The sequence below is a fragment of the Macrobrachium nipponense genome, chromosome 10, assembly GCF_015104395.2.
Source record: "Macrobrachium nipponense isolate FS-2020 chromosome 10, ASM1510439v2, whole genome shotgun sequence".
In the NCBI taxonomy this organism is placed as follows: Eukaryota; Metazoa; Arthropoda; class Malacostraca; order Decapoda; family Palaemonidae; genus Macrobrachium; species Macrobrachium nipponense.
Window position 1 is genome coordinate 95,759,180 of NC_087204.1, and position 18,454 is coordinate 95,777,633.

An 18,454-nucleotide genomic window follows, 5' to 3' on the forward strand; every position below is an offset into this window, starting at 1 on the left:
AGCTGAATTATACAGGGTGTCCATAAAGTCCCAGTACCATTACACGTATTTATTGCTCAGAAACCATATAAAACAGAGTAATGCAGTTTTTTTTTTTTGTAGAATAAAGTGCTCTGAATATAAACTTGAGGAAATGTAGAACATTCTACAAAAAAAACAAAAAAACTGCATTACTCTATGTTATATGGTTTCTGAGCAATAAATACTTGTAGTGGTACTGGGACTTTATGGACACCCTTTATACCTGATGAATTATAAAGAAAGTTAAACTGAGAAAACTATGGATATCTAACATTTACATTTCAGCCTTGCGCCAAACTTGCCCTTGGCTGTGACGGTAACGAGAAACTGCGTTGGTATATGGAATCTGAAATTGGGAAAACTGGTGAGTAAGCTAGCAGACTCGCCACTTGGTGCTATTGTGACCCAGGCTGGAATAACCAATGACAGCAGGTAAGCAGGACACGGGTATATATATGTTCCACGTCTTCTTAATACAAGTGTGTGTTTTATGAAAATGTTTAAGTTTGATAACCTTCCCATCTTAATAATCGCTTCCCTATTCAGAGGAAATTTGTCATTGATTTTACCAGTCGAGTACTTGTTACCTCCACAGCAACTGATTTTACCAGTTCGAGTACTTAATACCTCCACAGCAACTGAATTTACCAGTTCGAGGACTTAATACCTCCACAGCAACATACGTGGCAGCACTGGCAGTATGCACGTCACTATGCAGCAGTATAGCCTATGCTACCCTGTGATTGAATGTTGCCAATTACTTATTGAAAAACAAGACGACTTACAATGCTCTGAAACATTTGACTAAAGTCTAGAACCAGAGATTTCCCGTTAGTATCTCTTGGAACTGCAATCGGGCTTGCAGAAAAAATAATAATAAATAAATGAATAAGCAACACTCATCAATGAATTGCCAGCTAGGAGGCAGGAACTTTGGCTGTTTCTTTCCGAGTACTTTAACATGTAGGGTTCTGTACTACTGTTCCTCTGTCAACTTTTGTCCGCTAAAGGCTTGTCCACACTAGGAAACATTGTTTGCAAACTGTTTCCAAACAGTTTGCAAACTTTGTTTCCAAACAATGATTCCTAGCGTGGACAGGCCTTAAGCACATCATTACTAAAGTCTAGCATTGCTCTAGTAGACTCAGACCGTCTAACTTTGAGCAGTGATTAGCATCGGTCTTTGTTTTATGTGAAGTAACCTCTTGGCCACCGAGAGTATTGAAAATGTAACATGGACATCCATGTTATTAACAAACAACGATATGCTTGATGTCTTTATAATGACAGCCATCATGCGTCTTCATTATTACTTTCACGGAAATAAGGTTAAAAATTAGTCCTGGTTCTCCAAATGTGGTTTCCTGACCAAATCTGGATGCTTGGAAACACTTTGAGCTGCTGGCATCTAGATCACACCTTAATAACCTGACATCCTTCTCTGACAAAGGCATTTCACTGAAAGTTGTGACTAACATGACATACATAGGTGGTATCAGGAAAGGTCTTAATGTGCTAAGGGCTGCAGTCTCCCCACCAATGGAAACAAATAGCGCTGAATGACCCTATAGCTCTCAGGGCTAGGTTTATGCCTAAATCGCATATTCCATTCCATTGGAAACAAAACGCCACAGACAAAATCACACGGGCTTGAACCCAAAACCTAAACATAATAAGCCCAAGATTGAGCAAGGCTTTCCTATCAGATTTCTCAATAAAGCCACATTTTGGGCATGGCTTAACTTTCGAATTGCTCATATTCTTAACACGGAAGCATTTTGTAAGCTATTAGCACAAACAAGACCAGCTAACTCTGAAAACCTTTTTGACCGAATGGTAGAACTAGAGGCAAATTTGCTATTGCCACAGTGCTCTGATTATTGAGCAGGAAATACTGGAGCTGAATATGAATGCTGTCTTGTCAATAGTATTTTTATAATTTAAGTTTTTGAAAAGAAAAGTTCATTGTTTTCTAAAGCTAGGTATCTACACCTTAGGCTTAGACTATGACGAGGATAGTCCGTCATCATAAAATTCGTGGTCAGTTAGCCAGGTGGAATAGCAAGACAAGGTGAATGATCTCTTCAGGACAACGAATAGTGCTGACTCACGAACTCTATTTCACACAGTCAACCACTTTCAAATACCCAGAACATTCGACGGTTGAATATTAGTAAAACTCTTAGCAACTCGTGGGTGGCGACACGAGCTGGTGCGACGATAACGCTGTGTGTTTGGTAACACTCACTCGTAGTTACTGGAAGTGCGAATTAGCAAAACTTCTGTAGCCGACACCTGTTGCTTGGTCGATGAAAGTTTCACGCGAATTACAGCGAATATGCTAGAATATACTTATCTTAGTTGAGCAAAATTCACATATTCTAAGCGTTAGCTTCCCTCTGAATTACATGATATTTCATTTTCACTAAACAGAATGACCTTTTTTGCGGTATTAAGACTTCATAAAAGGCTGTTATTCATCTACAAACAGAGATCTCCAAAACCTTATTCTTGTGTCTTAATTATTTCTATGGATCTACTAGACGCATCTACGTACGAATACCCGTTATGTATTTAACTAGTTACCAGTCACAGGCTCAATAAATTTAGCATAATTACAGCTGTGGTTCTCTAAAAAAACCAGTCAATGAATATATAATATATATATATAATATATGTATATATATATATAATATATATATATATATATATATATATATATATATACACATACACATACATACTATATGGGAATGAACACGTGGAAACGGGAACCTAGCCATAGAGAGAGAGAGAGAGCGCTTATATATATATATATATATATATATATATATAGATATATATTATATATATATATATATATATATATATATATATATATATATATATATATATATATATATATATATATATATATATATATATATATAATATATATATAGTATATATCTATATATATATGTGTATGTATATATGTATACTTAAAAACATATACGTATGTGTGTATATATATTACGTTTTACTAGGAATATTCCTTACTAATTGCATGTCAATGACCTTAACAGTTACTAATTTAAAAAGAATAAATTCGCATATCAAATCACATGATATCGACTATAGTAAACGGAACAGACTTCATTTTCTACATTACTTACAGAGATGTCACTCAGATGCACTTACTCGTGTGCATTTCATAGATTTATTTAAACCTATTATATTTTTTTTTAAATCAAGGTACATCATATCAACGGAATCTGGCAACCTCTTGATATGGAACGTGCGCGCGCAGGCTGTTGTGTTCAAAGCGGAACAGAAGAACGTCCAGCAATTACTGCTGCTGGACAATGACACGAAATGCGTCACGGTTTCCAAGGTAATAGATTAAAACTGAATATTTTTTTCCCAGAATGAATCGTCCTCTCTACGTCATGCTTTCAATTTTGATATGCGACATTTTTTCTTACTTTCATAATGAATGACAGACATCGTTCAGTGGGATTATATCATGATTTTTGGAAAGGAGTATGTATGTGATTTTTGGGAAATAAATAAATGTTTATTTTTAGCAGCATTCCAGTGAGTGTATAATATATATATATATATATTATATATATATATATATATATATATATTATATATATATATATATATGTATATATATATATATATATATATATATGTATATATATATATATTGATTATTTTATATTTATTAATATTGCTACTTTCAAAATGCATATATCCCTCTTTGATTGTATAAAAGATTGTGTAACATTTTTTCAGATTCCTAGATAGCTTAGAGATAGGATGTTTTAAAATGTGTGTTCAGATTTCGCATAACATAATGTATAAAAAGAATATATATATAACGTAGAATGTAGAAAGAGAGAGATTTTCTTTGTCCATTCGAAACTACGATTGTTTCCCTGTTATGTCAGCATTGTGAGATTAGAGGAACTCCGAGATCCGTTTGCTTTCCTAATCTGTCAACACGTTTGATAAGCGAGCTCGAATCTTCAATGTATTTGAATGAATCATCATGTGTGATAAGGGGCTTCTGCTTCAGTCGATCGAGTCGAGTACATGTCTTTTTTTAACAGACTGGTCTCATACGTTTTTATGTCTTTGTCAAAGCCCCGTGCAGATTACACATTTTGTATGTAAAGTTGCATAAGATTTCGAAGCTTCTGGAAGCATTATTGCCCAAAACGTTTTTGTGTCATCCACTGTCCAGCTTCATTAGATCTTAGATACTCGAGGCGTTCACATCTCTCTCTCTCTCTCTCTCTCTCTCTCTCTCTCTCTCTCTCTCTCTCTCTCTCCATCGCATAGCACTTTTGACTTTTAAAGTAACGTAGCGATTGCGTACTCATTGAATGGTTACTCGTATTTGTAAATTTCAGATTTGATATTTCTTAGAGTTTGTTTAGTGTTATTTACTGATTTTTTGTGGAATCTGAACAAACATTGTTGCGTAACGGCGCCTGGTTTTGCAGCAAGAAAGAAAGAAATTGGTATACCAAAAAGTTAAAGTGTGTTATATTTTTATTAGTTGCAACTAATAACTGATAGGAACAGTGGTTTGGTAAAAACTAATAGTTACAATGTTTTGAGTGAAAAGATTTACACTTTTACACATTGCAAATTTTTGTGTTTTGTGTTTTTTTCATTTTTGTGCATTTGTTCATTTTCTTATTGAAGTGTGCCTTTTATTTTATATTTTCATTTGCATTCACAATTTAATTGACTTAGTTATTTTCATTGCTTGATCATTGCACATTTAATTAAATTTAACAGTTGTGAATTAATTTGCATTTACTTAGAATTCTTTTCAAGTTTTATTATTGTTTAGCACTTGTGAATTAATTTCTAATTTTCAATTATTGCCTAACACTTTTGAGTTTTGATTGAATTAATTTTCTTGAATTTTGTGATAAATTAATTTTGATTTAATTGTACTTAATTTGATTCAAGAATTAATTAAACTTTACTTTGTTTTCAAGTAACAGTAATTTTCCCTGATATTGTGAATTTCACTTAGCCTATAAATTTTGAGTTTAATAATAAATTTTTGTATTTAAAATTTTTATAAGTGTTTTTATTTTCTAACCAGTATATTTGCATTTGATTATATTGATGATAGGTAGAAACAGAGAGTGGTAATTGATCTGCGTTCCCTCAATTTACTTGAAGTGACTTAGAACCAGGGAAGTACTTAGACTTCTGAAATCAGGGAAATACTTAGACTTTTAAAGTTGTTGATGGAGTGATGCCCTTTGATTAATTTAATAACAAGATTACCTCACACCTGTTTTGATGAACTTAGTCTGATTTTCTGCAATACTGGTAAGTTGTTAAGGGATCACTGTTGCCTTTAGAGTATTCAGTCGTTTAATACCTGTGATGAGGGTTCAGGTGTCTGACTTTTGTGAGGTATCAGTTAATGAATGGTAAGTGTATTAACCAGATACTTGGCACTTCGTCACGATATATATATAGTATATATATATGAAATACTCTTGTCACCTGCGACGTATACAGGGTGTCCATAAAGTCCCAGTACCATTCTGAGCAATAAATACCTGTAATGGTACTGGGACCTTATGGACACCCTGTATGGTTGCAAAGTGTGCTTAGTGTTTTTATGGGTCTTTTTGTCTTCCACCGTATACTGCTAGATTACAGTCAAAGGCATTCATACACTCACACATATGTATATACCCACACACGCATATATATGACTGATAATGAAAGAAATATCAAAATGAAACAATACTGACAAATTCCTCTTCGAGCACAGGTGGCTTTGAGCACAGGTGAGCTGTCATGTGTACTGGTGACGCGTTCCATACCAGACGGTGCCAAGGTGTATGAATTCGACTATCCCATCCGGTCCTTCAGGAACATAGCGGTCTCGGCTGATGGACTCTTCCTGGTCATCCCAGCAGCTGAGGGAATCAAGGTGGGAATGGGAAATGGTATGGTAAATATGATGTACGTCTATAAATGGTAGTATTTTGCCAGCGTACCGAGTATGAGTCTATGTCTTCAGTATGGCTTGCGTGCTTGTAGACGTGAACGTTTTTCGCTGCAAAAGCGTATGCTTCGTATACATTCCCACCACAAATGCGTAAAATGTATACGTATATCGCCTGAGTAACAAGTAAATCACCTTTTAGGTACTACAGCTGAAACACCTGTGCGCGAGTGTGTATAGCTATTTACTCGTATCTGAGCACAAGTGTGTGTTTTTGGGAGTAACTCCACAGAAGAGCGAGATATTTGTTGACAGAGTTAAAGTGGCTTTATAACTTGAAAATTTATGATTTTCTGATTAGAATGATTGTTGGGAGTATGCTTTTATGACTGAAATATCGATAAATGTATGTGTATCCGTTATCCATATATATACTATATATATATATATATATATATATATATATATATATATATATATATATTAATAATGCAATGATAAATAATATCAGCCAAGTGTTCACATTGCACCAGTAGTTACAATGTTTTTATTTTTTTATTTTTTTTTTTGTCATCTTTTAGTGATATAAATGCAAAAATCTTGAAATTAGCCCCTTTTCCTGTATATTTTATGGGCTCAGTCGTCGATGATAATCATGACCATCAAGGGAGGTGCCGTTCTTCCCGAAGCATGTGAAACAGGGCCGGCATAAGACCTTTAGAAGCCCTAAGCACTTGAAAGGTTATGGTACCCCCTTTCTCCCACCCTACCCCCCCCCCCCCCCCCCCAAAGGCTAATACGTGACGCCGTCTCGCTTGTGACGCTTGACGAGTAATGTCCGTCGTACTGATCACGTTCTAAAGCGAAGTTGTTGCATTCCCAATTTATTAATCTCTTTATTACTCTAATATTATTGATAATATTTTTTAGTATTAATATTCGTGTGTGATATTTGTGTATACGTATACATACATACATGCATACATACATACATATATACATACATATACATATATATATATATATATATATATATATATATATATATTAGTGCAGCTGCTAGTTGCACCATGGTCCACAGTAAATCTGGCGCTGAAGTAAACTTTTCAATGGCCCCTCTTCTCTGAGGCCCTAAGCTTAATTATTAAACCAGAGATGGTAAGGGATATCAGATGTGTTAAAAATATTAGATTGTTTTCTTTACCAGAATCAATTTAGCCTTAAATCTTCGCAACCAATAAAGCGAAGGAGAGAGAAGGTATTGTTTCTGACTGCTAGCAGTTTTGTTTGGTAGTTGTACTGTCGGCCAAAAACTCGTGGCAGAGTTCATATTTTTTCGTTCACCCTGCCTGACGCACGATTCATGCCTTATTTATCTATTTTTCTTTTCAAAGATGGAAGAAATCATGTGTAATGACTTTAAAAAAACAGTCACTGATATCTTTTTAGAACATTATGTTATGTTATTGTGTAAAACTATTTTCCGCATATAGCAAAATTGACGTGAACGAAACGAAGTGATAAAAACGTCATATCACAACCATATGATATACATTACCAAATAATAGGAGGCACCTTCATCACCTAGTAGTATCCACATAAACATAGTCCTTAAATGATCATTTCAATATTAAGTTGAAAGGTAGTTGAACTATTCCATTTGTTAAATTTTACAGAAAACAATTGGAATCTCACAAAATGCTATCAAATTTAAAAAAAAAAAGAAAAAAAAAACGATATCTTAACAATGTGAACCAGGCGACCTCTCTATTGCTGATGTTATGTGCACGGGTATCTAATGTCAATGTGTCATTTATCGGTTTAAAGAAACATCATTCGATGAGCGAGAGAATTATTGCACTGCATTCGGTGCAAGTTTCTGTTGGAGAGATATCAAGAAAGCTTAATAAACCGGAGAGAATCATACATAGATGAATAAAGCACCACTGAGAGCAAGACAATACAGTAGTGAAAATGTTGCTGAGCAACATTCATTTGTGAACTTTGAATTCTAGTGCCTCGTCACGACATTGCTGAACCAGGAATCATAACTAGCTCTACGCTTATGACTGGTGTCTGATGATACTTTAGATGGAGAGGAAAGAGATTTTTAAATCTACACTTGAAGTCTTTAATAGTTGTCTAATGAATAAGCAAACTTATCTTTTGATGGATGAGAGATTCAGTTAGGCTTACTCTTTTTGTTTTGTTTTTTTTATCGTGGCCAGTGAATACCACGGATAGGGAGGGAAAACGGTTTCAATGATGCATGCATTTTTTTTTCTTCAAAACCTAAAGAATACATTTTATTGGGAGATACTTTATTAACATCGGCCTAATCCTTCCATCACTCCTATACGCCACCTCCGCTCTCTTCTACATCTCAGGCGACTAGAACACTGATCCGACTTCTCACTGCGAACTCCACCTTGTGAAACCATCACTAATGATAAACGGTTATTTTAAAAGTCCCCGCACCGACAACGGACGCCTTAAAATACATGTTTATAAAATATTTTCTGTTCAAAGAAACTTTATCTTTCATTCCACAAAAATATGTGCATACACTCGTTACACCCTGTAGCCGTCAAAGAGCAACCCTTGATTAAAGCAGAAGGTTTTTTCTTGGGGGGAAAAAAAAAAAAACATGAAATAGACTTAAACGAGAACCTCACCTTTCCTATTTGTTATCCTTTCAGCTACTTATAATATGCTTATGTTAGTAGGTCTAGTAGTTTATACATGTAAACTAATTTGAATTAATTTCTATTTAAAATAAAAGAAATTAATAGCTACAGAAAGATCATCGTAGGAAAGCTTTAGGAAAGTAAGCCTTTCTTAATGTGTTCGTCAGTTTTTGACTCCCACAGCTTTCCAAGGTGTCCAAATGAAACAGGATGATATGCAAGGAATTCGATAATAAGACTGAATTATATTCGTTTGATTTTTTTATGATTGCTTTTTGACTTTGAATAGCTAGGTCTGAGTTATTTATGTTAAGCATTATTAAAAGGATAAGAAGAAAGGTGAACACGGCTATAAAACAAGAATAACGGGAATAGTCAAATAAAGCATTAATATATATATTATATATATATATATATATATATATATATATTGTCGATTTAAATATTCATTAATATTACGTATCCGAGAGAGTATGCTGCTGAAATAGACCTAGGTTTATCATGTGGGAAAATCATAAGTCCAATTTAGGCCCACTAAACGTGTCATGCAAATTATTTTATTGGTCAAAGGACAAAATTAGTTTAACTAAATATCGTTTTCAAAGAATGTTAACGCCTTGATGTATTATTATCGGCTGTAGGAGACGAAATGACAACAGTGCAGTACGATATGTTGAGTCAAGACTCGAGCGGCCAACTTCAAAATCTTAGGAATGCTGTCACGAAGCTAGTGTTGAAAATAAAATTAGAAATCGTGGACCCATCGGTATATTTTCCTTACTTTGCAGAATAATTATCTTTAATACGTTTGAATAAGTCTACTCAGTTCTAATGTCATTTATTTCATGTATAGCACCTTTGAAAGGAAATTTGTTGATTTATTGTTAAGTAAATATTCTGGCACCTGCATATGGCAATATTTCCATAACGAACAATGAATTAAGAAACTACGCCAATTCTTCTTTGTTGGCCGTCTGTACTTTACGTGTAACACGATCATTTTCTGTCCTCAAAAATTACGGCAAATCTAAGTACGGTGAACATCAAAACAATGAAGTTAAAAGTTTTACAGAAAATGCTAATATGCTTATAATATGCGAGTTATAGCAAAACTGTAAAAGAGAAAACGTAAATTCCCCCGCTATAGAAAATGGTCGGTCGTCATTTAATGGATATCTAATCTTTTTGCCGTCTTCCCTGCGTTTTTGTCGAAGTCGGCTTAGCATTAGCAAGAACTCAACTAGTTTACGAATTATTACTACAAAAAGCAAGAATTGTATGGTAATATAAGTAATAGTAAAATTGATAGGAAATCAAAGTATAGACGGGATGTGGAATGCTGACTCATATTGTATCTATGGTGTGATGTTTATAGCATACAGCACATAGCTACATATAGGCTATGTACACTTCCGTTCTTACAGGACATAACTCACTCATATAGTAATCATTCTGTCTATTAAGGAATTTCAAAATTAAGTTTAGAAGAATAAAACTACTCAGACAATGAACATAATGCGACTGTCCGCTGAATGATGTCCTTATTGTTTAATGCATACCCCTTTACAATTAGGTCATGTCTTATTAAGGAGAGTTATAACTTAAGTGTTTAAAAAAAAAAAAGACCATTCTCACAATGGAAATAAACATTTAATTGAAAATTTTCGGGCTTAGATCAATAAATAAATATAAATAGGAAAACAATCTTTCTACTTCTCATTTATGCACAAAACTCCCCATTCTTGTATACTTTCTCTGGGTGGACAATTCTATGAGTATTTGACTTTCTTGATTTCTTGCAGGACACTTTGATAATATACCATGCCAAGACGGGCACGCTAGTTCATAAGATACCCCTGAAGTACCCGGGTTACAAGGAGTGGCACATGGTAGTGCCCCTGCCAAACAAACCGACGCAAGTTGCTCTTATCGATCCAGACAAAGGAAATATTATCGACATCAAGACCAAGAAATTTGTCCGATCAATTGCCAAATGGGGAGGAAAGGTAAATTGATATATATTTTTTATTGTTTTATAGATCGACAGATAGTAACAAGCCAGTTTCATTAAGCAATTAAAGACTTATTTAAAAGACATATAAACACAAATTTAAAGAAAACTAAGCCCCTTATATTTTTTTATAAATTGTCCAAGGACGACCAATTCTTAGTGAACTTTGAATTCTGAATTGTAAGAATGACCGATTTAACAGGCTGTCATTTCTGAACAGGTATCTAAGGATGGTCGGTACGGTCTTTACGCCCCAGCCCGAGGTGGTCTCGAGCTGTTGGAACTTCGCCATGGGACTTCGGTCAGAACTCTCATCCCGAGGGTGGCAGAGGGCGTCTTCTCGGTCATCTGCGGGTTCACCAGAACGGATGAATACGTGCTTTATTACCACGGCGGGAGGAAAACCATTAGGGTCTTCAGGTGCGAGGAACCTTTATTTGGTCGTTGAGTTATTGGTATGCTCAAGGTTATATCGGTGGTAGGGAGTAAAGTTGCATAGGTTACTCTACTTTTTTAACGGTTTGAACCTATCAAGGGTCATTTACTATTTATTTGATTTGCTAACAAGTTCTTAGTGAAAAGAGCGTAAAAATCCTCTTTCATATTATTGATTATTTGTTAAAGAGAGGCGATCCCAAAAAGGGAAAATATGGCCTGGTCCATCCAAAACTAAATTTGCCTAAGTTTGCTTTGGGTTTTAGAAGTTGAGAGAGGAAGAGAGAGAGAGAGAGATAGAAGAAGGAGAGAGGATATGAGAGACAAGAGAGATGAAGAGAGAGAGAGAGAGGATGGGAATGGAATACAATAAGCAAAAGAGAGAGAAGCATACAAACATAGACTGAGCGAAAGAGAGAGAGAGAGAGAGAGAGAGAGAGAAGGGGGTGGGGGGTTGGGAATGGAATACAATAAGCAAAAGAGGGAAAGAAGCATACAGACATATAGTCTGAGAGAGAGAGAGAGAAGAGAGAGAGAGAGAGAGAGAGAGAGAGGATGGCAATGGAATACAATAAACAAAAAAAAAGGAGAAGCATACAAACTTATAAACTGAGAGAGAGAGAGAGAGAGAGAGAGAGAGAGAGAGAGAGAGAGAGAGAGAGAGGATGGGAATTGAATACAATAAGTAAAAGAAAGAAAGAAGCATACAAACATATAGACTGAGCGAAAGAGAAAGAGAGAGAAAGAAAGGATGGGAATGAAATACAATAAGCAAAAGAGAGAGAGAAACATGCAAACATATAGACTGAGAGAGAGAGAGAGAGAGAGAGAGAGAGAAGGTAGCTACAATGACTTCAAATATTTTCGTGACATCGGCAGACTGGCGGACGGGAAGATGATCGCTAATTACCGCGTGCAAGCAGAGCTGACTGCCATTGCTTGCAGCGATGACGGGCGTACTATTGTCCTTGGAACGGTAGACGGATGCCTTTCTTCCCTAACCGTAGCAGATCCTACGCGCTCCGGAATCAAGGAGTACCTGAAGGAACTTCCCTCCAGGAATCCACAGGTTAGGATGTATCCTATGACAGTTCATCTTTCTGGTCATATATATCATAATATGTCATTGTTTCTTGTCATATTTTTCTGTTGTTCACTTCTGCATTTTCATTTATAATCGTTTGTCAGTTTTGTTTAATTTTTACCTTTTTCGTTAATCGTAATTGTTATTTTTGTAAAATTGTACTTTTAGTAATTATTTAGCATAATCTAAATGTAAAGGGTTACTTCACTATCCAAAGTCATCTGTGTGTAAGGAAAGCTTGTATTTCTAATTTTTTTGTTTAGTCGAAATGTATATTTTTCTTTATTATTCCCTTCCGACTCTTTCCGGTAGGCTTTCTATTCTGTTGTACAGAATACATGTATATAGAATTGTGCTTTATCCTTTTTTTGTGGAATAGTTATTCTTCATAAGCGTTATTCAGTTTTGTTTGTATGCATAAAGTTTCTTCGTTATCGTAAATATCCTTTGTCCAAAGTCAATCCTTTTTCATTACTATCTTTTGACAGTCAGTCTCAGTCAGCTTTCTGTTGATATCATCCGTCAGGTCTGTCTAGATTTATATTTTTTTTTTTCATTGCCATTATTCAGTTTTTTCTCTACTCTTTAGCGGCTTTGTCCACGGAAATAAATTTCTTATATGATATCTTGTCAGTTTTGCCTAATATAGTACATCTGTCCTTTTGTCATTATTCACCTGTCAAATACTTAAGAATGAGTTGGTTCCATATCTTTTCATTATTTTCCATGTCAGTTTTGTATTTCTCCTTCATCATCAACACCCAATCCATCTATCTTGTCTGATATCTCATATTTTTTTTTTTTTACAATCCATGATCCCATATAGTTTTTAAACGTATGTACATTGTTTGGCTTCCTGCTTTGTTTCAAATCAATTTCTAACACTCGCGTTACTGAGGATAAATAGGACCCTTTTTTGTTTTTTGATGTAGGGAATCTTGATATATAGTTAGAATTGCTCTTAAAACCTGCTGCCACCCAGTGTAAAATGGCCTTATTTATTATGATTTTAAAGAACATGCTCATTCTTGGTCTCGCATATACGCGTTTAAAAATAGTGCCCGTTGTTAGGTGTTATCATAAAATCCATCTTCAGACCTCTTACTATTAATGGAAAATTCTGTTTACCAGTTTATTTGTTTACGTGGAAATATATTGATCGTTTTCAATTATATAGAATGAAAATGAACCTTACTCTTAATGGATTAAGGGGGCTTTCTTTGCTTTGTTTTAGGTGAGCATTCCTAGAATATATAGTTATTAATAATTGATATTTACATGCAGTTTCTAACCCAATGTCATTATTAGATTTGTGCTGAAACTATTTTCCATTAACGCATTGCCTTCACTTTAGGGCACAAGACTTGTTCAGTCCATTAGGGAAAGCACTCCAACCACCTTTTGAAAATGTCCGGTAAGGGGTGTTTCTGTATTGTAGGTGTCAAAAGAAAATGAGAGAGAGAGAGAGAGAGAGAGAGAGAGAGAGAGAGAGAGAGAGAGAGAGAGAGTATCTGACACCCAACAGGCCCCACAGAAAAAAACTTTAGATTTATCAACCGAATTTCGTGATTCTTTTGAACGTTAAACACCGGATTTTATCACTAGGAGGCTTTCGTCAGTTCCAGGGACAGTTTATTTTTTCCAGCTAGTGAAACATTTGTGGCATCTTGTCACTTAATCATCCATTAAGTTGCACATTGAAACTCTAGTCTTAATTTTTAATTTGTTACACCTCTTGTTTTAAATTCAAGCAACATTTAAACACGTAATTTTTCTAACTTTAAGGACAAGTCATAATTATACCACGCTAACAGATTTCTCCCCTGACAGGATATGCACGTAAGTTCATTCAGTTTTCCTCTCTCACTAGACGTTGATTGCCGATAGTCTTATTTTATGACACAGAACCTATGACCTCTTGATTTGTGTCAGGTAGCGTTTAGATCTTCATTCACTTTTCCTCCTGGTCTTAGCAACCAGTTTGACAAGGAGGATGAGAAAAACAAAAGACGTCGATGTATTGTTTCTCAATTAGAACAACCGATCACCGCCTGTAGATGAGAATATCACGTTGGTTCTCACTTAGAATATACTGGGGTCGGCTTTGCCAAGGCAAAGGAGGCCTATTGTTTATGAAAGCCGTCCAAAGTGATTTATGACAATGAGTTGATTTTCAAAACTTTTTCTTATATTATGCTTGTCTGTAAATACATGATTTTTTTTTTTCAAACAAGAGACGTGCTCCTTGTTTGACATTTTTAAAGATTCTTTTAGTTTGGTGTTTTGACGAGCAACATTTTTTCTATAGTTACGATTCGTCAAAGATTCTAAGACTGGAAATTCAGATTGGAACATATTAGGCTGAGTGTACTCCAAATATTCAATACGTCTGTACATATCTTCTTAAGTAGAGTAGATTTTTCTCATTTTTTAGTTGAGTTTCATATTCTATTGTGCAGGTTTGTCACCATCTCAGTTTTCAGGTTATTGTCTGATGCAGTTTTTTTCTTCACAGGAATTGTCAGATTCAAAGTACGTGTTCTTTTCATGTTTTCCCTGTGGTGAAGGTGATGACCGTCTTGTTTTGGATGAGGTTTAGATACAGATAATTATTAGCAAACCTCAAAAGAACTCTCCATCACTCAATTTCTCCACCTGAATTGTTATTATTATTATTATTCAGAAGATGAACTCACAGAGGCCACTGACTTGAAACTCAAGCTTCCAAAGAATATGGTGTTCATTAGTAAGTAAGAGAAGGTAAAAGGAGCTACAGAAACAAAAGATCTCACTTATTTTTAAAAATATTATAATAAATTAGTTAATTGATAGGACTTGAAAGAGATGGTGTACTTTGGTAGTTTGGGGTCTGGAGAGAGAGTTCTCGCAAATGTGCGAGAAATAAGTCGGTTCAAAACAATAATTTATATCCAGAATTTTAGTTGCGTATGAGAAAATGGCGATACAATAGCTAATAGGGCTGACATGTCGAATGAAAGTGGACGGAAGAGGAAGTTGATGAAAGTGAGGGCAAGAAGAGTAGCTGGAGATTGTTGAAGAGAAAAGGAATATGGACAAATGTCCAATGCAGAAAAAGGATTCTTCATGTTACTGAGAATGTGATCAGGATGATCAACTGCACTATGAAATAAGTGAGAGCAGCGTATAGATGGGAAAAGTGAATAAATTGTGGCCAGAGGTTGAAGATGGGGAAAACGGAATACCCATGAACACAAAAGAAATAGGGAATTAGGAAGAGTGCCTGAGTTAATGACCGTATAAGTAAAATGGTAAATGGAGTGATTGTCTATTTTTTTTTATTCTGTTATCCCATGCCCACACCCAAAATATATGTGGATATATCAAAGAGATTTTTCTATTTCTTTATCATCGTTAACAATGTTTATTTGTGAATTGAAATTGTTTTAAAACATGTCAGTAGTCTTGAACCTGGCCTTGTTTCTTTGATTTCTTTGATTTAAGAATTTTCTTGTCGTGCCATGCCAGCTATTCCCGGCTTCCGTGCCCACCCTCTGACCCTGCCCTTCGTAAGGGCAAACCTGTTCGCTCCTATCCAATAGGTTTATCAGCTGTAAACAAACTAAAACCGAATTTTAACTCTAAAGGGATACGAAAGGTGTGAACGAATGACCATATGTTGTGTATCACGTTCCGTTTTATTTTATACCTCAGTGTGTGTGTGTGTTTGTGTGTGTAGTCCAAAGGTACACACATACACACAATATTAGATTCTATTGGAGAAGCACGCGATGGTTTTACAGTTGTAAATAACACTACAAACATATACATATATTGGTTCGCCCAGTCTACACTACACATCAGAGACAAAGCGGTTCACATGTCACGCCATATTATTAAGGCTGCACACGTTATCTTAACACACTCAGGGCTATGCTATTGTGTTCAGCTGGTGTTAAGAGGCTGTCTCTTGACGTATGCATGGAGACGTGTACATATTGTAATTATATCAACACAGGCATACATTAACCTGTATGCGTTCTTTCTACTTCGTACGAGATGCAAGTATCCAGCGTAGATGTTGTCAATGTGTGCATGTGTACTCAATTTTTATTTATCTATCTATTTTTTAGATTTCGTCACTTAATCTCTCTCCCCTTCGGGCCACCCATTTCCACAACGGAATTCTGACTTCCGGTCACCTGGGACCGCCCTCTTATCCTTTCAAACGACCTCCTTGACTTTCACTTGTAATGTATCTTTCGCATCTTTTACGTTTCCTCGTTCGCATTCAGTCCTATCATGTCATCTGAATCCGTGTACCTGCAGAAATACAAGGAGGAGGAGGTCAAGCAGGGCATGAGTTTCAAGAAGGCTGTGAACATGATTATGCTCACCAACCGACTGCATGACAGCGGGTCGTGAAGAGCCAGAAGAAGAAGAAGAAGAAGAAGAAGAAGAAGAAGAAGAAGAAGAAGAAGAAGAAGAAGAGGAACGCATCTGGTAAAATGATGTCTTTGATTGAGGACAGTGAACGGTATCTTGAGGTGATGCGTGGTATTACGTGCACGTAATAAAGAAAGGTATGATCCCTGATTCAATGAGGCTATAGTTTTATTTATTTATTTGTTTATTTATTTACTTATATACTTACTATTAATTAACGCTATTAATTGACGTTGTCTACCAGTGATTAATGAAGGGAAAGTTGTGGAACAGATGCGTGGACCGTTTCCAAACTGGCGGCTTGTCTTAGAGAAGTATGAACGTGAAAAGAAAGTGCGATTTCTCCAAAAACTGGTCTATGTTAAGATAAAGGTTTTGTCCCCCTCTTACTAGTGAACCACGAGGTGCCATCGCATGTCGCCAGGTTTGGGTAAATGTATAGCATAATATCATTGTACGTCAGGAATCCATATGTGATTAAAATGTCAGAAATCAGAGGTCTGCAGAAGTGTCAATGGCTAAATATACAGAACCTGTTGTCTGCCTAAGCTAACTTGAAGCCTACAACCAAGGTAAACGCAACCTACATATTTATCGAATTGTATCTCAAAAGACACAATTATGATTTTTCATTCAACCTGTTACGTTAAAAAAACGTGTTAGATAAGCCCATTCGTCTTAATTTATTGGGGTAGTTTAGTTTCGTGGCCTTCCTTGTGATAATACTGACATTTGTATTAACTTGCGTTTTGCCAATGGCGTGAGTTGTTCTCTCTTCACCTGTACTAATTTCTAAGTGAAAAAGCCTGCAGTGAGATAAACTAATTATGACCGTTCGGTCGAATGACTCCGACAATTTCTTGTTATTTTTGAGGCACAAAGATTTTTGTGACTGCTACATATACTAACTGGTTTGGAAGACTTTTATTCATTCTTTGACCATTCTGAGGTGTCATAGACTGTCATTAGCTGCGCCTGATAATACAAGTGTGTGTCTTAGCTATCTTCCTGACAAGATGTGATAGATTAACTACTTATTACTATAACGATCAACTTCCATATTCGCTACGTATTTAGTTAGAACACAAGATCATTATGTCTGGCGTGTATTTGGAAATGTCAACACAAAAGCAGAATTGAATTTTGCACTTATTAGTTACCTGGTGGCATCTTTTTGATAGATTATTTCTTTGATAATCTAGACGTTTTTCCTTGTTAAGATTCAGTTTTCAATTTCCAAAGAGTGTAAATGTTAACTGTAGTCAATCCGTTTCAGACTTTAAATTTTGCTTTTCCAAACATTATGCTAAACTAAATAATGTTACTAATAGGTTTTCTTGCTTGATGTATTAAATGTACGTAATGGTATAGCCTTAGACATTTGACGACTACAAAGAGAGCGTCATAGTTAGCTCAAAGCCAAATGATAATCACTGAATGAAAAACTATATATTTGACTCAAAATATATGATATATATTCTTCTGCTGTACACAAATATTTTTCTATCAGAAATTATCCCTTAAGTATTATATATATATATATATATATATATATATATAAATATATATATATATATGTATATGTATATGTTATATATATCAATTTTATACATATATATATATATATATATAGATAATTCGCATACAGTATTATTTCCACATCATGGTACCATGATGAATAAAAGATATACTGAATTATAAGAAAATTTTCCTTTTCCTTTCGAATTTTAGTGTCGCCAGCTGTTTACATTTAAATGCCATCAATAAAAGAAACTGAAACGCAAACAGATGAGAGAGAGAGAGTGAGAACAAAA

General features: G+C 35.2%; 1 protein-coding gene across 4 annotated transcripts in view; it reads left to right on the forward strand.

The window, feature by feature from the left end:
* Window positions 1–18,157, forward strand: part of LOC135223772 (NACHT and WD repeat domain-containing protein 2-like) — a 108,271-nt gene extending 90,114 nt beyond the window's left edge. For all 4 annotated transcript variants that reach the window (XM_064262543.1, XM_064262545.1, XM_064262546.1 and 1 more), the window contains exons 28-34: window positions 307–453; window positions 3,256–3,394; window positions 5,822–5,983; window positions 10,488–10,691; window positions 10,917–11,116; window positions 12,011–12,200; window positions 16,524–18,157. In XM_064262543.1, the coding sequence (XP_064118613.1) occupies window positions 307–453; window positions 3,256–3,394; window positions 5,822–5,983; window positions 10,488–10,691; window positions 10,917–11,116; window positions 12,011–12,200; window positions 16,524–16,619 (1,138 nt within the window). In that variant the 3' untranslated portion in view covers window positions 16,620–18,157. The remainder of the gene's footprint in view (window positions 1–306; window positions 454–3,255; window positions 3,395–5,821; window positions 5,984–10,487; window positions 10,692–10,916; window positions 11,117–12,010; window positions 12,201–16,523) is intronic.
* The last annotated feature ends 297 nt before the right edge of the window (window positions 18,158–18,454 follow it).